Below are 24395 nucleotides of genomic sequence, written 5' to 3'. Positions count from 1 at the left end.
GGAACGAAAATAAATGTTTGCCTTATTACAGTCAGACACAAATACACAATTCTGTGTCAACCGTCTTAGTGCACTGCAAAGATAGATCAATAAATAGGAATACCGATAGAGAGACGATACAGATCTGGTATATGGATGGGTAGACAGACGTAGGTGGATACAAATGCCAATTCCAAATCAACTATTTCCCTAATCCAAATAAAATCCTCAACACTACATATGTAAATGTAACGCACGCTACACACCTACTTCACAAGGCTCACTGTAGAATTAGTTCACAGCATGCACTAGTTGAAGCGTTTGTGATGCATTGGCTTAGTGTGATGTAGGTAACAATTGTAGTGAGATGGACTTTGCGTTGGGGAAACAGTGTATTTAAACTATTTGAACATTAATGTTGGCAGTCCCAACACTTGCACCTTTTTAACCAGGGTTTACCATCATTTTTGTAAAGGTTTTTCCTCCCCACTAAATTATAAGTTACTCACGGTACTGACTAACATACTCGTAGTCCATAGTCGCCTTTCCTCCATACAGCATGGGCGTCCCTTCCAAGGTACGGGAGACGGAACATTTTTCACCAGAAAAAACCTTCTTCCCCTTTAAATTTAGAGGCGTGCGGCCCAAGGAGCATGCACTGTCCTGACTCCGCCCTCCGGCGCCACACCTCAGTCCCCATTGACGCGTCAACAATAGATTTAACATTGCCTAATGACACCAGTATTATTAAGGGGGAGGTTGGTCAGACGTATGGAGAAAAGGGGACTATGGACTAAGAGTATGTTAGTCACCACGGTGAGTAACTTATAACTACTCTTACGTCCCGTCTCCTTTCCTCCATACTGTATCGGTGATTACAACTGAATGTTGCCCCAGCGTGGAGAGGAGACCCTGCTTAAGCAAATAGGTTCCTGAGAACCGCCTGTCCGAAGGCCGCATCAGATCTAGAGCCGGCATCCAAACAGTAATGCTTACAGAAAGCCGAGGGAGAGGCCCAAGTGGCCGCCCTGCTTATAACATGCTAAGGGACATGGCGCTGGAATGCAATGGCCGTTGCCTTGGCACCGACTGCGTGGGCATGCATGTTGTCCGGAAGTGGCTTGTGCTGGCCCTCTTACGCTTCTTTGATGGCAGAGACCATCCAGCGGGATATGGAAGCCTTATAGGCCCGATAGCCTGGTCTTCAGCATCCGAAAGTGACGAACAGGGCGTCCAACTTGCAGAAGCCCTTGGTCTTGTCCAAGTAGACTTTTAGGGCACGCCTGACATCCAGGCAGTGCAGCACCCTCTGTGCTTCGGCCTTGGGATCGGGAAAAAATGTAGGAAGGAATATTTCCTCATTCAAGTGGAACGCCGACGGAACCTTAGGCAGAAATGCCGGGTGCATCCGCATGACTACCATGTCCTTGTAAAAGGTGGTATATGGTTCAGAGGCGACCAGCGCCTGGATCTCGCTGACTCTGCGAGCCGAGGTAAGGCCTATTAGTAAGGCCGTCTTGATGGTAACCAGCCTGATGTCCACGGACAAGATTGGCTTGAATGGTTTGTGCGCCAGAGCACCCAAGACTATTTTAAGAGCCCACACATGGTGCGGTCTCTTGACTGGCGGGTAGAGCCTAGCGAGACCCGTCAGATGTTTTTCGAATATAGGGTTGGAGGAGAAAACGCCCTCCTCTGAGTTCCTGTAAGCCCCAATGGCTGCAAGGTATGTGCGTCAGGTGTCCACCTGCAGGTCTGAATGAGGAGGTGCGCCGCAAAGGAGAGCACGACATCCGAAGTGCACGCCAAGGGGTCGATACCCCTGGAGTCTGCCCAATGGCAGAATCTGGTCCATTTGCTTTTGTACTGGGCCCTGGTGGCTTTGCTCCTGACACCTTGTATGATCTCCAGGTTGGCTTGTGAGAGGCTAAGATGCCAAAGCATTACCTGCTCAGGTACCACGCTCTGAGGGCAAGTTTCCCTGGGGCAGGGTGGATGACTCTGCCCTCCTGCTGCACCACAAGATTTGCTCGGCCCGTCGGAAGGTGAATCGGGGGCATCTCCGAGAGGCTGAGAAGCTCCAAAAGCTATGGCCTGGCCGGCCACCATGGACCTATCAGAATCATGCGGAGTCAGCGAGACCACTTGATCTTGCAAATTACCCAGTGGATCAGGGGAGAGGGCGGAAAGGCATAGGCTTTCATGCCTGTCCACTGGAGGTAAAATGCATCGCCCAGCAAGCCGGGGCCCTGACCTTGCCAGGATGCGAACGGGGGACACTTCTTATGCCAGTTGGCAGAGATCCACGTGGAGGTAAGCCCCACTTGCTGAAGATCTCATGAAGAACAAGGTCATTTAGCTGCCACTCCTAATCGTCCACTCCCAGCCTGCTGAGCCTGTCCGCTTCCAGGTTGGATTCCCCCAGGCGGTGGACTGCTGTCAGATAAATGTTTTCTAGTGCCCACTTCCACATGCTGATAGCCAGTCTGCACAGAGGAGGGGTTCTGGTGCCTCCCTGTTTGTTGACGTAGTGCATGCTGGTCGAGTTTTCGTCTGGATGAGGACAACCTTGCCCTTGATGAGCGGTAGGAATGCTCTGAGCACTAGCCAGATGGCGTTCAGCTCCAACCAATTGATGTGGTATTCCTGCTTCTGTTCAGTCCAGATCCGTGGACTGAGAGGCCTACCAAAGGTGGCTCCCCAGTCCTCGAGCGAGGAGTCTGTGGTGATGGTGGCCTGCGGGGAGGGCAGCCGAAAGGGCTTGCCCGTCCGTAGGTTGCAGTCCCTGGACCACCACGTCAGGTCCGGGTGGAGAGATGGAGGGACGTTGATCATCTCGGATTGAGAGGCCCTCTCCTGGTTCCATGAGGCTGCGAAGTGCAGGTGAATCCTCCTCATCCTTAGCCTTGTGTGCGGAACGGCTAATAGGACCGCTGCAAGTAGACCCAGGAGATGTTGGTACCACCATGCCGAGGTCACACCTCTGCTGAGGAAGTGGATGGTGGCCTTGTTGATGGCCGTGATTTTGTCCTCGATGGGAAGACCTTCCCGGAGCACCTGTCCCAGATGAGGCCCAGGAAGGTCAGAGTCTGCGTGGGCTGCAGCTGTGACTTCTTGAGATTGAGCGAGAAGCCCAGATTGTGTAGTGTGTTTATAAGGGCATGGAAAGAGTGGTGTACCGCTTCCGGAGATGTCGCCCTGACGAGCCAGTCGCCGAGGTATGGGTAGTTGTGGAGGCCCTGCACTCTGAGGAGGATCGCCACGGCATTCATGAGTCTGGTAAAGACCCCGGGGGCCGAGTTGAGGCCAAAAGGAAGGACCTTGTATTGAAAATGGTAGCCCATGATCCTGAACCATAGGAAAGAACGATGGGGCTGCCAAATAGGGACGTGTAGGTACGCGTCCTTCAGATCCAAGGAGCACATCCAGTCTCCCTTATCCAATATCTCCACTATAAAAGCTGGCGTAACCATCTTGAATTTTTGCAGGGGTAAGGAGAGGTTGAGGGTGTAAAGGTCCAGCACAACTCTCAGGCCCATCTGGTTATTCTGATTGTCGAAAATCCTGGAGTAAAAGACAAAGCCTTGCTGGGAGGCTGGGACTTCCTCAACTGCCTGGCTCTCTACGAGCGACTGGATCTCCACCAAAAGAGTTGCTGTCCCAACCTGTGGGAGCAGAGGGGAGGAGGGAGGAGGGAGGAGAGGCTGGGAAAGGAAGACGGTACCACCCAGGGGTCTGAGAACTTCAGGCACCAGAAATGTGCATGAGAGCAAGCCTGCCCCCCACCGGAGACACATGGACCCGAAGCGGCGCATCATGCTTTCTTTCCCTCGAAGGCTGTCGCTGAGGAGGGAGACTGGAAAAAGCCCTTACTCCCCCCACCCCTTTTTTGTTGCTTGCGCCGGCTCTGAGATGGTGAGCGGTACCTGGATCTGCATCCCTGGAAGCCGCAGAACCCTCCATATGTACAACCCTTTTTTCCGAGCGCTGCTGAGATTGGGTGTACGATTTGGGCGTGGTCTTTGTCAGGATGGATAAAGACTTTGCCATTTGAGAGCTGTTTGTCTTTTTGTTCCCCCCCCCGAACGGTAGATCTAGAATGCGCTCCTGGAGATCCGGGTTGAATTTTGTTGCCCGGAGCCAGGCTGTTCTTCTCATGTCCGTGGCAATACAGATGGCACAGCTTGAGGTGTCGATATGAGCCACTGTGGATTCCATGAGGTCATGTGCCACCAGCTTGGCTTCCGCTAGCCCCGCCTTAAAGCGTGATTGGCTGTGGGTGGGGAGTTCAGGGAGGAAGACCGCAATATCCCACCATAATCTCTGGTTGGAGGCAGCCAGCATGGCATCAGCGTTGGCCTGACGTAGATGTAAAGAGGCGTTGGAATAGAGTTTCTTGCCATATGCCTCAAAGATCTTCTCCTCCTTGCCTAGCAACGCCGCAGAGGAAGAAGCCGAGGAGCTGAGGCTTGGAGTATAGTGATGCCGGAGCGATAACCGAAGAGTGTGGGTGCGGATGGGCCAACAGCAAGCGTGTATCGCCCCTCCACCTGCCAGTACTTGGCGTCCAGGCATCAATTGACCAGCTAGGCCGAGTGGGGTTTGAGCCAGCCCTTCTTGGCCAGGGAGACTACATCGGTCTGCATAGGAATCCCCGATTCGGCAGAGGGACGTTGCGTGAGGACTTCAGCCAGAACTCCCTCTGCCAGCTGCTCGACCTCGGGTTGGGGTAGATCCAGGTACTCCGCCAGCCCAGCAAGATGTTTGTGGAATGCCTTGGCTGAGGATGCCGTGTCTGGATCCTCCTCCTCGTGCGTATCCTGCAGATCTGGAGGATGCTGTGGAGGAGGAGTAGAGGGTGCCGGAGGCTGAGGTACAGGGCAGGAGGCTGAGGAGGCGGCGGAGGTTGCGGAGTTGGTGGCTGCACCGGGGCCTGGGGGCCCGATGGATGCGTCTGTGGTGCTGCTAGCATGGAGGGAATCACTTCCTTGATGGTGTCTTTGATGATAACCCCCATCTGAGGTGACTTCATGAGGCCGAGGAACTTCTCGAAGAGCACCTCCTCACTGGGCAAAAAGTTGTCAGGGGGTGCCGAGGGGGAGCTGCTGGAGCCATAGTGTACACTGTCCATATGGAGGCCCAGGAAAGCAGCACTGCGCAACTGAGCGGTATACTGCAGGCCATGTACCTGGTTGAGGCCAGTCCCGCCTCGATACTCGTTCTTTGCCGAATTCCAGGAATGGCGTCGGACGGGTGCCTCTTTCTGGTGCAGCGGGCATTTTGTCGAGCTGCCTGCCACGTGCCTGCGATGTGGCACTCAGCCCACTGGGCCTGGCCTCGTCCAAGACTCTTGCGTGTGGATCACAAGGCCTACCCTGCTCCACGGGCCTAGGCCCGGTAGGTGTGACACCCTCGAACCGGGGGCCGGTAGAGCTGCGTTTAGGTATTCCCTCGGATGTATTGCAGGTATTAGGGCATAGCCCCTCGGACGTATTGCCGGTATTAGGGCGTAGCCCCTCGGGTGTAGACCCAGTAAAAGAACCTTCCGGTCCCTCAACACTGCGCCCGCGAGTATCAGAGGATCCCTCGACCCGAAGGCCGGTAGCTGAAGCAGCCTCGGTACAAGTGCCGATAGGAGGACCTGACCAGTCTCTCCCTGGGAAGGAGTCTCCCTTGCGGGGTGCAATGGAGAATATAGGCCCTACCTTGGGCCTGGTTCGATGCTTCATGAAGTTCTTGAGATCCTCTGGAGGCGACTTCTGGAAGAGCTCCCTCCACCTGGCTAGTCTGTTCTTCAGCGCCTTCGTGGAAAGCGAGTCACACGCCGAACATGATTGCCAACCGCGGTCTGGGCCAAGGCAACTGAGGCAGAGGGCGTGGGGGGTCTCACGTTGGGAAGAGCCCGTTGCAAGATGGACACCTGCTGAACCCTGTAGAAGTCGACATGCGCCGGGGAGGAGCATGACTTCCGAAGACCGAGTCCCTGAATGATAGAAAAGACAAAAAAGCCAAAGAGGAAGTATCCACTTGTGGAATTACATGGCCGAAGCCAAACCCAGGAGTGCTGGTGAATTTGGCCCGTTCCTGTCGACACAGAAAAGGGGACTGAGGTGTGGCGCCAGAGGACAGAGTCAGGGCAGTGCATGCTCCCTGGGCCGCATCCCTGCACGCCTCTATTTAAAGGGGAAGGTTTTTTCTGGTGAAAAAGGTTCCGTCTCCCGTCCCTTGGAAGGGACGCCCATACAGTATGGAGGAAAGGTGACAGTACGTAAGAGTATGTATACATAAATTAAAATCTATGAAGAACATGCATCACCAAACAAATACAATCTACAGACCGGAAAGGTTAAAAAGGTGATTACTATGATGCAATCTATTGTATGTACATGTCCAGAAGGACAGCAATGCCTAAATATGCAATGCTACCCGATTCACTGAATAAAAACGAAGCCGCAAACTCTGTGCTTGCTTCTAGAGCGAAAATCTAATGCGCAATCACTGAATATCAGTGGAAAGTTTGTAGTTATCAATTTCTGTTTTTCCAAGCAAAACACTGACTAAAGAACTAACTTACCCAGCATTCCCATCCCCAGCATGAACGCATCCATGGTGTACGGTAACCCTCGTGCTCGGCCTCTTGTCCCAGGCGGGAACATCACTTCTTTTGGCTGCGCTTTCTTACACTCCACCTATTAAGCAAGCAATGCAAATGAGATGCAAATGAATTCAATGCAAAAGTGAAGTGCATTTCTCATCTCATTAAAAAGCTTATTTTTAGAATTTCTTTTGTGTGATCTTTAAAGAAATGAATAAGGCCAGTTCAGTACAACGATAAATGTCAATACCTGACCTTGTTACTCTTTGCCAGCAAGCATTTGAATATTACATTTTTGGTGGAGTCTGTCAAATTACTAGACCACATACAATGGATGTTGGATACACAAACAGACCCACTAGATAAACGGTTTTTCCATCGAGTTCAAATGAGCACCAACATACTGACCATAATGTAGGCACAATATGATTTCGTTTTTATTGAATCCATTTTATGAAGTAGATGAAGCCACCTTAAATAAACAGAAACACAATGGGCCTCATTACGTGTTTGACGGGTGACCCCTGAATTTTGTAACACTCTTCCTGCCGCTGGCAGCAGAAAGTGTAAGTCCCCATTTCCATGGAGTGCCATTGGACTCCATGGGAATGGGGCCACAGAAGCACCGGCACCGTTGCCAACAGTGCTTCCGTGACAATTCCGCCTACCGGGGCCGTTGCGTCCGGCAGGTCAGATCTGCCGGGAGGAACGGCCCAGGAAGGCCGAGTAGGGGTGTGGCAGTCCGACCAGCCCTTTATTTCCAGACTGCCACACTCTGAATGAGGCCCAATATTTTTTCACAACAAATTTTAACTTTTCCCCATCAAAATACATCTCAATTAAGGTTGGCAGAATTTGATTTAATCCGGCTTAGTTTTATTTAAGGAACAAAGTAAACAACGGCAAAAAAATAAAATTTAAAAAAAATTAAAAAAAACACACCCCTTCCCAAATACTGAGAAATTCAATGCATGTGTGTGTAACAGTGGTATGGCAGGAACAGGTGCATCGTTGACTTTATGGCAGTGGGTGCCACCAGGGGTATACTTTTCATATCCTAAGTGACATGTTAGTGAAGACCAGAACTGCACGCCCATTTGACAAACTTCAAAATAGGAACATGTAAACAAAATTGTTACTTAAAAAAAAGTAAAAATGCCTATGGGGTAATGAATGGGTTTCACAGGAGACAGAGCATACACCTGCAAACCTTCGTCTATTCTGCAACTAATCTCACAGTCAAACATGAGACTTAACAGGAGGATGAAATATTAGTGCCAGGCTGCTTTACCACACCCAAGCCAGATCCTGGATAATCTAGTGGTGGGTCCCAGGTAGTTCACCTACTCATCTCTTCCATCTCTTCATCTTTATGAGCATTTCTGCCGCCTGATATCTTTTTTTGTATTTTATGCAATGCTTACATGGATGGGAACATTTTATGTTTCTGTGAATGTATAATTCCGAAATTCATATTTTTTTTATTTGCACCAACCCGAGTGAATTTTCATGCAGCTTATGGTTCTCTGCCCTGCTAAACTACCTTTTGGTTTGTGCTACCTCAATGGAAACATTATTTTGATGTGGTTTTAAAACTCATTTGTATATGATATGTTCAGCCTCGGACAAAGAGCACATAGCTCGAAACACGTGTCAGGCTGACCGACAATCAATTAAATACATGCAACTTACACATGGACTTTTGGGATTTGTACGCAGTGTGAATGCAACCTTTGCTCTATATTGTGGCAAGCTTGGCAGGTGACCCACACCTTGCATTTACCCTCAGCCGAATTCACTTCTAACCTAACATTACAAGCGCTCTGGTTTTAAAATTTCTCTTTCTGCCAAACTATCTCAGTCTTCCATAAAATAGGTTTGTCCGTTTTGCTTTTGTAGATGCCCGCGTGTGGTGCCCATTTGCTCGGAGTTTTATTACAGACTAAATACCAGAGCAATAAACAGCAATTCCCAAGTGGCTTAAAAGGTGTGAAGTTAAAAAGGAAGCAGCAAAAGTAGGTCGTTTTACAAAATGCGCCCAGATTCCAATCTTATGATTGTCTGGTAAAGAATATTGTTCTATGCATCTAAAGTTGGGTAATCGGGAATCACCTGCCAAAACATTTATTTCACTTAATTCTGATTGCAAATATAGAATCCTAGAATCAAAAGTGTACACTGTACATTTGTAAGATCAATGTGTATATAAATTGAATGTTCTTCTGATTATTTTATTTCCAAGACCATCGATTTTTTCTATAAACAAGCCCTCTCTGGTGCAGCATAATTAATATAAAAACAGCGTCCTTCAATGGAGGAACAATGCTCTTGATTACAAAACACCATAACATAGAAAAGAAATCAGATTTGAAAGGGAAGCAGTGAGCTTCTTACAATGGGGTGAGTTTGAGTGATATTCTGACCAGGTTGTTATGTTGATGTATATGGCGCACCAATACCACCCAAGAGAGGGTTGGGGGGATGGAAGCAAATGGAACAGTCACTGAGGGCAATATATGGGTGGACATAGATTTAGGACAACCAACATCAGACAGGTAGGCTGGCACTGACAACTTTGTTAGGGATGTGACCATGATGAAGTGCTAGCACGGATGCAGCATAAAATGATGGACAGAGGCAGGGTTAAAGGCGAGGGAAACGGGTTATCTAGAAGGCATATGAGAGGGAGGTTAAGAGGGTAACTCGGAGGCAAGGGGATGGGCTTTTAGTTTAGTTTTGAACAAATCAGTGTGGAAGGTTCTCGTATGTCTGGGGAATAGAATTTCAAGCAAGTGGAGCAAGAAGAGAGTGGGGGTGAGAGGAGCACAGGGAGGGTGAGGTGCCACAGGGGTAGTCAAGGAGGCAGAGCAGGGATTACGAGAAGGCTTGTACAGTTGGATAGATACAGTGGTGCCTTTCTTTGGGTAGATTTGTGAACCAGGAGCAGAGATTTAAATCTGGCCCCGTTTCGCATCATCAGCCATCCAGCCTGGTGACAGTACGAAGTAGTTGGTGTGACGTTAGGGAGTTCAAAGAGTCGTGGTAGCAAAGTTAATGATCTTGTCGAGAGGACAGAAAGCCTATTTTGGGAGACCAAAGAGAATGCTGGCGGAGTAGCCCATTTTAGACAATAGAAGAGTGATTAAGAAATGCTTAGCGGTGTTGGCAGGAAGGAGGTGCCAAATTTTCTAAATGTTTAGGAGGCTGAGGTGAGCCATCATTGCAGTTTTGAAGATTAAAGTAGAGAAGGTGCGAGAAGGGTCATAGATGACACAGATTTCTAGCTGAAGAAAAGTAGGGGAGTGCGCCAGGTGGGTACCGGATAGGCACAGGAAGAGATGAGAGGGAGTATTTTTACAGGGAAGAGGAGCACTTCTGTTTTGGTTGAGTTTAACACCAAAGCGCTCAAAGTCATCCAATATTTAAATGGCAGAGAGAAAGTTTGAAATTTTGATAGAGAGATCATAGGAGATGAGAGGAAAAGAGAAGGTTTGGGTGTTGTCCGCAAAGAGTTGGTACGAGAATCCAAAGGAGATTAGTTTAGTTAAGAGGAAAGGACCCAAGACAGAGCCCTGTGGAACACCAACAGTTAGAGAAGTGAGTTGAGAGGTATTATTGCTCCAGGAGACAGAATTGGCAAGGTGTCAGGTAGAATTTAATCCAGGCAAGGGCTCGATCGCACATCCCAAGGCGGAGAATTAAAGAGATCAGAGTGATCGACCGTGTAAAAGGCAGCAGACAGGTCAAGGAGAATTAGGATAGAGGATAGGTTGGAGTGCTTAGCAGAAGAGATGATGTTCATGAGAGCAGTTTTCGTGGAGTGACAGGAGCGGAAATCTGCTTGTGGGTGGGGGGGATTTGGGGGGTTTCAAAGGTTGTGGATATCTAACATGTAAGATGGTTGAATACAACCCTTTTGAGCACTTTAGAGTAGTGTGGAAGGAGAGAACAGGGTGAAAGTTAGCCAGTAGATTTGAGTAAGCACCTTGCTTTTCTTTATGAGGGAAGACCGTGGCAATTTTTATAATAGAGGGAAAGTAAGCAGAGTCTAATGACAGGTTAAACAGTTTAGTAAGGTGAGTGGCCACTAAAGGGGCAATAGGCTTAACTGGCGGAGGAGCAAGAGGGTCTGATGGGGCACAAGAGGTGTTAGCCTTTTGAGTAGAGATAGGACTTCAATATTAGTGTGACTAAAGTGGGAGATTGAGACAGAGGATAATGGTAGAGACTACAAATGCAGTTTTGTCTACTTTTTTTGAGACAACTAAAAATGTAAAAAAAATACTTGCTCACATTGCTTTGCCAGGAATAACATCCTATTGCACTCAGGAATGATCCCATCCTGTTATTTTCCAAATACTGATAATCAGTGATTGAACAGGAATGGGCAGGAGCGGTGTTCCACTACTTTTATTTTTTACTGTTAACAGCTACACTACTTTTGAAACCATTTTCACCATTCCAGAACTGTTCTTTGTGAGATTAAAGCACACTTCTCCACTTCAACACCGGATATCAGTTACAGCTAAAGTGAAATCTGTTTAAACTGAATTGGCTGTCAACCAGCATGACTGCACCCCTTGAAAAATCTGTTGCACATTGCCCCTTCCTTCATACTCTGTCCATCGCCAGAGTCACAGTTCCACTACTATTTTTGTACAATTCAACCACTGCTGATAACAGTATGTTAATATTCTGAAACCACTAACCAATACCCTGGACCCCAACCTAAAAATCATCATTACCCACAATTACAAGCAATGCCCTTGCAATGTGTCCAACAAGTAGACCCAGGCTTAAGCTTTGTTGTTACAGGACTGAAATCAGACCGACAGTTGACATATATAAGCGTATCCTAGGTAAATCCAGGGATGCCTACCTTGGCACCAAAACAATGTCACTCAGAGAACACTGGCTAATAGGTGAGCCACAGCATGTAAGAAGATTATGTTTTATGAAAGCAACCTCCATTGACACCCTACTTGCAGGTGGCCAGATATGGGGACATCATTTCAATTAACTCAGTAAATTAGGTTTATCCTTCGACAGTATCATGGAAAGCCATAGTCACACTTACATGTAATGTTTCAGATCGCATTTCCACTAATAAAGAAGTCAAGACATCACGCTAAAACAGTTGTCACTGCATGGGGCGGCATAGAATGTGCTTGTTGCCGAGCATAGGAATTAGGTATATTTATGCCATAAGAGATTACATCAATTTTGTTCAATTTCACTACACACTTCATTTCAGCAGCAGGTACTTTACCCTAATGTGACAACAGCGGGAAAAAAACATGTCAAATGTACCTTTGATGCAACTTAATTAAAAGATTTAAGGTATTTAAAAGGGAGACTATACAGACGCCTGCATTATAATGGTCTACTATAACTTGCTATTTTGAAAAAGGTTGGTTGTGCAGACAAATGTTTGGTTTTTTTAAAGGCTTTTCATTTAGGAAGTCTATTGACCAAAGATTAGAATTGCAAATTTAAATTTCAGGGAAACCAACGTTTCAGGATGACTGGAGCACATCGGGATCTACAAACTGGTAACTCTAACTATATCAAGCACATAAATATGGGAACTGTTTTTTGTATTCGTCCAATAACATTATTCCTGGTATATTAACAAAATGAAATGGGCTCCTGCAAAATGTGGCGAGGTTCTTGAGATTAAAACAACTTTTGCGCAAACACAGGCACATTTCTTTTTATTTTTTTAATGGGGCTCCTAATGCCACAGTGATGTCTGTTAAACCCTGCATTTATCACCAAAACATTCTTAAGGTTTAAAGTGCTCAGTAATCCAAAAGATGGCGCATAGCCCTCATATATGAACTTGATATTCTAGGCCTAATTAAAGTGCTTGGATAAAAACAATTCCACTCGCAAGAAAAGGTATCATTTCAAAAGATGGATTGGTATAAAATACATTCCCCCATGTTATATTTAACGCAGACCATCATGACAGAAATAAGAAGTTTATCCAAAAGCCCACTGAAATTCGGAAGAAATTAGCCGATTAGCTGACCATCTCTGTTTTCCTCACTGTTTTACTGGGTGTGTCATTACCAATTTACACTCTTATGCAGAAAGCCCAACTGTTTCAAATGACTTGGCAATGACATGGCCCACTGATTATAACATTTTTGATAGTGTCCCATATGCTTCATTCCCATGTCCGCTCCCATTCAAACAAGATTATATATATTTTTTTAAAGGTGTGTCTATTGACCCGGAGGCTGTTGGGGACTGTCTCAGAGGGCCTCCAATAGCATTCTCTGGTTTCTTATGAAAGAAGGGCTTTGGTATAAAGAACAGATGCAATGCCCATTGAAGGAAGTGAAGTAAGCATTGCAACTATAAAACAAAACTCATGTTTGGAGAAGAGGGCCCTAATGCAACAGGTATGATCCTGTCCACCTTGACTGCCCATCCTACTAACCGGTTTAGCCATTTTTCAGCCTGTTGGGGACGAGGGCTCCATCATCTTTGAGACTACCACCTGAAAAATGAAGCGCCATCCTTTTGTAAACCCGGAGGTCTGCCTCCCACCTTAAATCCTCTCCTTCCTGACTGACCACATCTGCTAACCATGCAGCAGTTGTTCCTACTTCTTCTGACTGTCCTCTCGTGGGGCTTCCTCCCACAAACACAAACTGGGTGCAACCCTGGCTCCTCTCCCCTCCACCCATCTCCACCCAAATCCTCCTTACACTTAAACAGCACTCAGGCAATTCTTCTTTCTCTGTCTAACTTACTCAAAACTCATTTAACCCCAATCGCCTCCCTCAAGAGACTCCCAATCTTCCTCCTTTGACTGAAATCACCCTGTCCCTCTGGAATCCCCAAATCCACTGAAAATAAATGTTATCCACCAATCAGACTCCCATCATTTCAAACTCAGATGGATGTGACTGAAACTCGAGCTCCCCTCTTGACACTGTGCCTGCCCTGTGTAAGAACTGCTACCTTATCTCTCCCTTCCACTCGAAAAAAAGGAAGTGAGGAGGGTCCATTACCAAAGACACATCGGTCTTTCTTCATCTGTTAAGACTTCAGACCCTCCTCCTCTGAATCCCTCTCTATCAAACTTTATGCTCCAACACCTTCACTGCCCTACTAATTCAGTCCGCCTGTCAACCTCAACCTTTTTTCTCACATACCTTGACCTACTACTGGAATCTCATCCAGTGGATGTCTCAAACATCTTCTTGGGCGACACCTCAACCTGATGTGCTTGGCCAAAGAAAATTCAAATTCACTCCAGGGTCCTGTAGCTTGACCAAATCCAGACCTTTCAAACTTTCTCACTCTCTTGCTCATTCCATCAGATGCACATTTACTGAATCCAAAACTGCACTGGGAACGCTGCATCGTTATCCAGACTGCCCCTTCAATAGTTTGCACCCTCAACCATCGATCTCCTCAGCGAAACAACTGAGAACTACCATGCATTTCCTCTTATGCTGCTGGTGCAAAGCTCTCTCATTCCCTTGCCTGCTCACAAGTGCCCTTCTCCTTCAACTCACTACTGCTCTTGAATCTGCAAATCTTCCGAATAAAGTGATCTCATGACCTCTCTTTGATCACACGTTTGCAAGTCGTGCAATGCTCTCCAAAGCCATGCTTGTCCATCCAAACCTTGTTCTAGTTCCTCCCCCCTCTCTGCAAATGACTTTTTACTGCTCTAAAATCACCAAATTACAAAATACCCTGTTGATCCTTGCAGAGGGTTTTCTACACAGAAAATAAAATGCATTAAAATACATGGAATTAACAAATGCAATGACAGGCCTTTAAAATTTAAAGGATTACATTTATATTTCAAGTGCACATAGAAATATGTATGCTGAAAGTTTATACAGGGTAACTTCAAGTACAGGTTTTATAGTATGCAGAGAAAAATGAAATGCTTAATGGAAAAGCAGTGTTCTGTGAACAAATCTTTCTCAAAGAAAGATCCAATGGATTCAGAAAATTGAGAAAGAATGTTTATGTTCAAAGCAAACTGATCTATTAAAGTTCATTTGCAGTAGAGGGATTGGGGAATAAGCTGGTCAATATGGAATTGGAAAAGCCTTTGTTTAAGGCAAAAACAGAGGCCTTCTAATAGATTGAAATAAGGTCCCAAGTTCAAAAATAGACAAATTGACTTGAAACCACGGATCGTTTTTAGAGTATCATATAGTTCTTTGAAAGGCCAACATTTCAATTAACAACATAGTATGAGTCATAAAAATGGCTAAACAGAATCTGTTCTCTTCAGTTAATCCAATGTCACAAAGTTTGCAGCAAGCCTCAAAACAATATTCTACAGGCCAAATGGCTTTTCGAAGAAAGGCCTAATGGAACAAATATCTCTGTGTGTGCCAAGTCACAAGAAAGGAAGGCAATACAGATCGGAGTGACAAAATGAAACTGAATGTTATTGTTGTCAGAAGGATTAAAGTGAATTTAAATCTGCTTAAAATATAGAACCACCTAAAATGTTATATCTTGGATTTTCAGTGTCCTACTAGAAAAATAAACATGAATATGCACCAGAAGGTCACAATAAAACATTTATGAAGAGTAGAGGCATTACGTGAAAGTTTTACAACAAAAAGTTTACTTTGTAACAGTACATTCTAGAGTGATGTGATGAATTGGGACACTTTACCCAGTTAAACACCCATGAAAACATTATTTAGTACATTGTGTGAAATGACAAGGGAAGCGGCTTGTGGCAACAAAGTCCTTTATTCGGGGTTAACGGAAATACAGATATAGGCCTCATGAATCTTGCTTCGGATCCTCTGTGTGGCGTTTATCCCAGGTGCCAGGGAGTTCACGGCGGTATGGATGTCTCATCCTTGCCACCATTCTGTCAATCTTTGTACGCCCAGCACAGGTTATTTTCCTCTCTTCCACTGCCAAGGGTAACCTACAACAAGCATAACAACTCAGACCCTTTGTTCCAGCATGGTATGGTTGTATAGATTTGTCAGCAGTAAACAACCAATCGGGGGCCGTTCGTGTAGCATGCTGCCCAGGTACACTCTATGGCGCGCCCATTCTACTTTCACCAGGCGTTTGCCATAATGCTTAGTTGCCGTTCTCAATCCCCAATACATGTCGGCCCTCGGTTAGGGTGCGCTCTGGGGACCTAGACAGGGAACTATATCCTCTTAAAAGTTATAAAATGGAAATTGGAATAGAGCACAAGTTGCAAGTGCCTTGAGATTTATTATTAAAATTGAAACCCTAAGAAGCATAATTACATTTCCCCTGCACTTTTGGATACCCGATAGCTGTAGACCTCAAATTATTGGTGTCTGCCATAGGCAACGTAACAAATCTATTCTATTACAAATACATTGAATTGGGGTGTTAGGAGGATGAATCAGATTCACTGAAATAGTGAGTGAGGTCTCACTGTTGGGAGTATTCAAAAAGGAACAGAAACGAGTCCAACATAGAAGATGCAGTGAAGTAGCATCTATACCCACGCTAGGAATTGTCACATGTCCAATATTTTAGATTTAAATCAGCTCAAGATTTGGAGAATTGTGTTTTCTTTGAGCAATATTGCAGTAAATTGTTTCGTTTTTAAATTTATTCTGAGACTGCCTCATCTTTTGATCTCATGGTGGATTGGATTTAGACCGACGGTTTCACAAACATTAAATCAAACAACGTCAAGTTGTGTGGCTGTATGTACAGAGAAAAGTGAATAGTTTAAGTGGTTTAAATTCACTTACGAGTGCAGTCCCGTTGTAATTAAAGTGAGGAATCACCTGTAACATTGCTTTGACAGTATCATGTTTAATTCAAGAAATTGTTATTGTAAACCAACTTCTTCTTGACAGAGTTGAAGGGTCAGATTGCAGCGTGCAAAATTATTAAATTGAGGGCTGTTCGAGACAGGAAATTGACACTCAAAATATACATTTTGCTAGCTCGAATCTTGTTCGGGGTGGGTTTTTAAGCTTCCTCGGATAGGGTGGTGCCCAACTGATCTAAATCTGGCACTTGTATGCATCTGCCTTCTATCTGTTCTCCTCACTCACCATCCTCTATCCTGCTTCTCTCACATTTCCCATTCAGAGCAGACACGCATCCCTCGGCTAAGTTAACCCATCCTCTGCTCCCAGCTATCCATTTGCACCCCAAGCAATCTCTCAAATGGCATCACCCTAGGTTGCTGCAAGGTGGCAATAGTCCTACCCATTCTGAAATAAACAGATGGCCCTTTAAATCTTTCTTTCTACAGACCCACCACACCAAAATCCTCAGGAAAGTGGTCTTTAATCACATCGTGAACTAACCTGTGGCAAATGCAGTCTGTTGTTCCCACTCCCTATTGGGGTTTGCAGAAAAACACTCCACAGAAACTCTCACCAATGTTTCCGTCTTTCTCACTGCTGCTCACCACCTCTTCCTCATACTACTGTGTCGCTTTTAGCACTGTGGATCTTTCCTCCCTTCTTCAAACTGTCTTCTCCCTAAGCATAATGGGGCTGGGTGGCTCATCTAAGACTGCTCATTGTCCTATGCCACAAGTATCAGTCCTCACCCAATCCTCTTATTTCTATATACCTCCTCCCTGTGTAAACTAAATTAATTATTTGTCTTCTCTAAACACCACATTGCTGATGACTCGCAGGTCTCCTCTTTCACCACCTTTTACCTTGAAATCTCAGGATATCGCCAGCTGCCTGTGATCCATCAATCACTGGATGGCACTACATTGCCTGATGTGAAAATACTCTAAGATTTAAGTCCTCTTCAATTACGGCTAACAATCCCAACCACACTCCCATCCCCTCACTCCTTTTTCGACTTCCGCACTGTGGGATGCATTGAATGGACCCAAACTGAAGGTGCCTTTCACCTGAAAAGCAGTATTTGAAACGCTGACCCAAAATGCCTTTGCCTGTGTGTTTTTCAAGTTTAAATTGAAGGGCCATGTGGAAAAGGCCTAGCCATCACTACCAAAGGAAAAATCAGCATTTTAATTCAAAAAGCAGGAAGAAAATCAAAGGTCACTTTCAAATAAAAAAACAGGATTTTTAAACACTGCCACAAAAACAGCTTTGCATGCGAGTTTACAGTTTAAATGTGAAAAATGTATCCCTGCTAACATAAAAATATCAGTGAAAAAGACAGTGCATGTTGACAAAAAGTGATGCATATTATGTTTTGCATACAAAATACCAGCAGACATAGAAAAGCCCACTTTTTTTCAATGGAAATGTTTCTGTAGGTCAGAGGCAACCCCTTTTGCTGGATGTGGAACACATGTCACAAGAACTCCCCCACTGGAAGGCTGGAATCCTAATGTTTACAACTGCAACACAATGTGGTTTTCTCTGGAATGTGTGGAAAACCAAGGGTCCTTTACAATGGCTGTCTCTGCAGGACCATTTCCATTGGCTGATGCATGACCAGAATGTAGACAGTAGGTGTGAAGACGGGGGACTGCCATTAAGAGAGGCTGAATCTCCCACTTCAAAGAACAAGCCTCCCACACACAGAGGCTGATTAAAAAAAACTCTGGTTACAGGTTGGCCCAGTGAGAACAAATGGCCTGAAGGCAGGGGAATTGCCATTTGTCCCACATGAAGATTTACTGTTAATTTAAAAAGACTATTGTCATTTAGCCCTTTTTCCCCAGCAACCATAAGTCAGATTTATTTTACATGTGTCATTTTGTATGTAATTTCCAGGTGATTATAGTGATATAAAATTGATCCACCTGCGACTCAGGGAAATGTAATGGCCATCTAAAATGGGTTTCTGGGTGATCTGAAAATGTTACAAATGTGAGAGTTGGTGAACGGGGAGAATCATATTAGGAATAGGAGTAATAAATTACATTTTCCTAACTATTATGCTTTCTGTGAACATGGTGGATAACTGCTAAACGTCCGAGCAACATGGTGCAGACCCGGCTGTCGTTTTATTTAATTCCCCATGATTAACTGAAGTTTTGCTACATAACTAGTTTTTGTCAAGAATTTGATAGGAGAACAAATGGGGATTGCAAATGGGGCTGCCATATGTCTGCTCCAGACTAACTAATCCGTTGAGATGGGCTTTATTTGGGAGGAGATAGAAGGGTAACTGTCCAATCCTAGTTGTGAGAACTCTTTCAGGGTACTCCGCCAAAATTGGGAAATTGATGGTGTTATCACTGCTATATAAGGGGGACTTCACTAGGAGGAAGGGACAGAGCTGCGAAAATATACCATCAAAAGAGTGCTTACCACCAGACTGCCGCGATCCAAAATTCCCAGATCATTCACATTTTTCTGTCAGACTTATCTAATCTAGACCATAGTAGGGGGTCGGAAAAATAAACTTCTAATCACACAGTTTATTTTAAACCAAAAGTGGGGGTGAAATCATAATTGCCATATGTATTTGTACCAATCTTGAAACCCTACTGCCAGCCATTTAAACCCACATGAAAGTCAAAAATACACAGCATATCATTTATAATTGTTTTGGTTATTGATCAGTTAAATTATTTCTTAATAAACTTGTTTTTATTAGCATTTATATCAGTACAAACTAAGTGTCCCCCCCTCTCCCGCCCCCCGACCTGCAAGTTGAAACAATAGTGGTACAGTCTCTTGTGGTTTCGGTATCAGTTGCAATTTTTTTTTACATTATGCCCAAGATCTACAGATTCTGGGGGCACCATTGCATCAAGTAATCTCCCTGTAGGTAGTCCAACACAATGCACCAGTCTTGGCGGAACTTGTTTCTATCCCTGTGTATCCCACATGTGATAGATTCCATTGCCAGTCCGCCCACCACCAGATCTGGGTCCTCAAGAGGGTTCTTCCCATGATACCGGAAGCCATCCGCCCCCCTGTGGTGGTTGAGTTAGTCCTTCCGCGGCTGGATTACTGCAACTCCCTATATCTGTCGCAACCGATCGGTCTCTCACATCGGCTTCAGCGCATTCAGAACCTGCCGGCCAGGTTAGCCACTGGCTCTCCCTATGGTGCTCATATTTTGCCAGGGCTCCGTCGACTCCATTGGCTTCCGGTGGCCCAGAGTGTTAATTTTAAGTCGCTGTGTATTGTTCACCGGGCGATCCACGGCCAAGGATCTGAGTTTCGGCAGTCCAAATTCTCTCAATATATCCCTGAACGTGACTTATGCTCCTCCACCACTAATCTAATTACTGTTCCAAGGTTTAATCGTGAAAGGATCGGCGGCAGGGCCTTTTCCATTGCAGCTGCCAAACTCTGGAACAATCTCCCACTGACACTTAGAGGCACCCCCAATCATCTTGGTTTTAGAAGAGCTCTTAGGACCATTCTATTTTAGCACTCTTTTTCCACTGGTTTCTTCTTTAGCAAGCAGCTCTCCTCTCCAGCGCCATGATGCCCTTGGACGACCGTGCGCTCTATAAATTCAGTTAACATAACATAGCTACTATGCCCCATACTTTACGTAGCTATTCCACATTCGTGAGGGGTTCTTTACTCTTCCATTTCCTTGCTATTACTACCCACACTGCGATGAGTAGGATCAAGCAGGCCTTACATTGGGGTTTTGCCCAAATTTGAAATTCCGGGTCGAAGAGGTCACACATCCATTCTTTTTGAGAATAATCTGAGGGCCCTTAACCAATTTTGAGATCTGAGATTTTATGTTTCCCCAGAAACCTTGTCGCTTCGGGCAGTCCCACCAAACTTGTCTCCAGTCCCCCCCCCCCCCCTGAGCATCCCCTCCAACATTCTTAGGCCACTCTTGGCAACATTGAGTATAGCCTCTCAGGGGTGTAGTGCCATTAAACCATCACCTTGTACCAGGCCTCTGTCATCTGTAAAGATTTAGTTAATTTCGGTATTTGCCCCCAGAGTATTTCCCAGTGCGTGTCAGGTATCACCTCTCCCACTCTGGTCTGCATTTTAGCATATAGGGCCACTTATGGATTGGGCCTTATCCTGGAGCAATCCATACAGACTTGAAATTAGGTGCTTGTCGCCCGCATGCGTTATACATTTTTCAAATGGTTTCAGGGCCTGTGTTCCTGCTTGTCTAATTGCCGGCTGCTGCAGCCAGTGTCTTAACTGGTAGTATTCCAATCTGTCCTTTTCCCCCAGGCCTAGGTGTTTTACAGTCCACAAATGTTCTAATCTCGCCCTCCTTGAATATGTGCCCCCACCTTTACGCAGTCCGCTGTTTTCTACTTTGCAAAGGATCCCTGCGCCATTCCCAGGAAAAATTGCGGGTTCCCAAACATTGGGGTGAATGGTGATGGGATTGTGGATATGCGGCCTTGGTTAATCAGTCTATCTCATATGCCCCGCACTCCTGAAATAATGAACCTCAACCTTGTGTTCTTGGGCCGTCTTGCTTATTCAACCAGAGTACACCCGCCCCTGGGGCGGTGCCTGCTAATGCCTGGTCCATGGTTTGGAGACATCATTCGTAAACCATTCTCGGAGAACTCTCAGCTGAACCGCTGCATAGTATTTTTCGAAGATTGGGAGGTCTAGTTCCCCCCCTTTGGCTTTGGTGCCATCAGGGTCTCCAATGCCATCCTGGGGTGTTTGTTTTGCCATATAAATGGAGTTTATAATCTGTTTAGAGATTTGAGGAATGCTGGCAGGACTTTAATTGGGGAGGGACTGAAAGAGGTACAGCACCCTAGGGAGTACCATCATTTTTATGGAGGCTATCCTCCCCAGTCAGGAAATCCGGAGCGGGGTCCATCTAGACAGGTCCGTCTTAATTCTTGAGTATCCCGGGGTAGCTGGCCTCATACATGGACTCGATAGAGTTGATTAGTTTCAGCCTGAGGTACATTATCGTGTTGTTTGCCAATTTGAAAGGGGAAGCCCTCATCAGTTGCTCCTGGTGGTCTTGTGAGATTCCCAGGCTCAATAGTTCCGATTCTGTCATATTGATCTTTAGTCCTGCCACTTTATCCACCCTTGAAAGCTCCTGTAAGAGAGCCGGTATTGATGTCTCAGTCTGTGCCTGGGTCAGCATAATGTCGTCTGCAAAGGCTAAAATGTTGTGCTCTTCCCCCAAATCCTATCCCTTGTATTGCCGGGTTTCGCCTAATGATTAATAATAGTGGCTCCAAGTACATGGCATATAAGAGCGCAGACAGCGGGCACCCCTGTCTTGTTCCGCATGTGATTTGCACTATACCTGACAGGCGCAAGTTAATAGAGTCTCTTGGGGTTTTTATGTACTGCCTTTACCCTCCTAATGAACTTAGGGCCCACTCCAATCTGCTTTAATGCCTCAAAAAGAAAGGGCCATTCGACTCGATCAAACGCTTTCACGTCTACCGCTATTAGGACCGCCGAGATTTTACATCCCTCTGCTTTTTCTATTAGGTGGGATACTATTCTTGTATTATCCCATGTATCTCTACACTGAATGAACCTCGATTGGTCTGAGACTATCATGTCCAGCAGGAGGGGAGACGGTCTTGCTTCCAGGACCCCCCATGTACATTTTTGCATCAATGTTTAGGATTGCTATTAGGGGATAGGAGCTGCAGAGCCTAGGATCCTTATTGGGTTTTGGAAGGACTACCACATTGGCTTCTAACATCAAAGGAGTCACACTGCCTCTCTGACTAAAGGAATTAAAGAGGTTCACTAGTTTCAAGATCAATTTAGTGTAGGACATTTGATAGAAGCTTGCCGAGAAGCCATCTGTTCCAAGGGATTTATTTCCCAGTAAGCCCTTGATCACTGTCTCCACTTCCTTGCTCAAAATTTCTTCCTTCAGGCAGTGCCTGTCCTTGCTATCCAGTTTACAGAGGTTAATCTGCTCACAGTAGTGCCCTATATCTTTTTGATGTAGGGTGTCAGAACTGTACAAAGCCCCCTAGTATGTTTCGAAGACCATTATTTTCTCTGTCTCGGTCGTGTATTACCCGTCGAGCTGCTTCACTGACATAATGGTGCAGTCTGCCCCCATCTTTCTTAGTTTGGCTAGAACAGTGTGCCCAGTTTGCATTTACGTAGCATCTATGTTTCGTGCGTAGGAGTGCTCTCTCTGCTCTGCGGGATCGTAGCAGCTCGAGCTGGGATCTTAGATCTCCTCAGTTTTTCTTTTTTTATAGTTGACCTAATGTTGTTAGCTAGTGTGAGGGTAGCTGATGAAGTCTGGGACTCTAGGTCTACTCCCAAGGCCTCCCACATTTTCCGTTTCTGGGCTTGTAGCGCAATGATTTCATCCCGTAGCACTGCTTTAAATGCCTCCCAAATCCCTTCTTGTGTCGCTGCTCCCTGTACATTTTCGGCAAACAATTCATCTATCCTATCACTCAGTTTGCCCACTATTGCCTCGTCTGACAGGATCTCTCTTGGAAGTACCCAAGCCCACAGCCCCCAGCACGGCTTCCACCTGTGAATTGATGGGGTTTAGTGGTGCATGGTCAGAGAGTGTGATTACGCCTAGATGCACCTCTTCTACCTCCCCCAGTTGGGCCACTGAAATCCAGATCTAGTCAATCCTGGATAGCGTCTGGTATATGTGGGAGAATCACGTGTAGCCACCCTGGTCTCCCTTCAACTTCCTCCATACATCCTGTAGGGCTAACTGTTTGAAGGCCTCCCTCAGACGTTTGGGTGGAGGGGTGCTTCTCTGATCTCTCCTTGTGCTCGTCTTTAGAAGGGTCCCAGGCTAAGTTAAAGTTGCCTGTGATAATAATCTCACCTTCTTCCTAATTGATCTAATTTCCACATTAACTCCTGGAGAAAGTTGGCCTGGTTAATGTTGGGTACATAAACTGCCCCAAAGTCATTTTATGTTGCCCCAGTCGGATCTTCCAGTCTTGTCCTCTGGAGATGATAGTACTTGCATTTGCAGGTTGCTCCTAAACCCCCCCCCCCCCCCCGAGTACTCCTGCCGTTCTCACCTGTGCATTCGCCTGGTGTACCTGTGCAGATTGGTGGAGTCTGAGAACTGACCTGTCTGCCTTCTTTATGTGGGTCTCTTGGAGCGTAATTATGTCTGCCTGACAGCATCTGAGAATCCCCTCTACCTTATTACATTTGGCGGGTGAGTTCAGGCCCCAATGTTGCATGATGTAATTCAAAAGTGTAATTTCCCCCTTGTTGGACTTTTCTCTTGCTTGCCAATACTAATGTATTGCAGGTCTGACTACTCCCCTCCCCTTGCCCCTCTCTATCCTCCTCACCCTCTCCCCCCTTTCCCTTCCCCACGCTCTCTCTCTCTCTCCCCTTCTCCCGTACTCAACCTCCCCATCCCCTCCGTCCCTCCCCCCTTTTGTCCCTAACCCCCTGCCGGTCAGGCCCCGAGTTCCTGAGAACTTCCCCAGGTGAACTACGCCCTTTACGCAATTCCATGTCTACTCCCAGTCCTTCGGGGTTTTCTCCTCCTCTATCTCTTCGCCTCCTTACGCCTTCCCTTAATGTCAGCCACCCTCCCCTCCTCGTTGGTTTTCCGAGTCCCCCGACATTATAGGTTCAATGAGTTGATTTTCCTCCATTGCCCTCATTTGAACTGCGGTGCCTTCGTGGATATTTCTCTGCCCCATCTCCAGCCTATGTGTCCGGACCCCTCCCAGGGTCCGTCAGATCCGCTTAGCTGGTTGGACATGGGCTCTTGCGGTTGATACGTCTTCTCCTCCTCCAAGTTCATCGCAGCAAGGCCTTCTTCATATGATGTGACTCTCTGGTTCCGACCCTCCCACGTGAAAATTAGGCCGAATGGAAACATTCATTTGTACGCAATTTATTTTGCTACTAAGATTTTTATTAGTGGCTGCATTGCCCTCCTTTTCTGTACATTGGTCAGCGCTAGGTCCTGGTAGAGCTGAATC

General features: G+C 46.1%; 1 protein-coding gene across 15 annotated transcripts in view; it reads right to left on the bottom strand.

Annotated features, from left to right (window-relative positions):
- MSI2 (musashi RNA binding protein 2) overlaps positions 1 to 24395 on the bottom strand; it is a 2560560-nt gene that overhangs the window by 744428 nt on the left and 1791737 nt on the right. For all 15 annotated transcript variants that reach the window (XM_069614640.1, XM_069614629.1, XM_069614635.1 and 12 more), the window contains exon 9: positions 6554 to 6668. In XM_069614640.1, coding sequence (XP_069470741.1) covers positions 6554 to 6668 — 115 coding nt within the window. The remainder of the gene's footprint in view (positions 1 to 6553; positions 6669 to 24395) is intronic.

Source organism: Ambystoma mexicanum, chromosome 9 (genome assembly GCF_040938575.1).
Source record: "Ambystoma mexicanum isolate Mex_15411 chromosome 9, UKY_AmexF1_1, whole genome shotgun sequence".
Taxonomy (NCBI): Eukaryota; Metazoa; Chordata; class Amphibia; order Caudata; family Ambystomatidae; genus Ambystoma; species Ambystoma mexicanum.
This window is presented reverse-complemented; position numbering and strand designations above follow the sequence as displayed.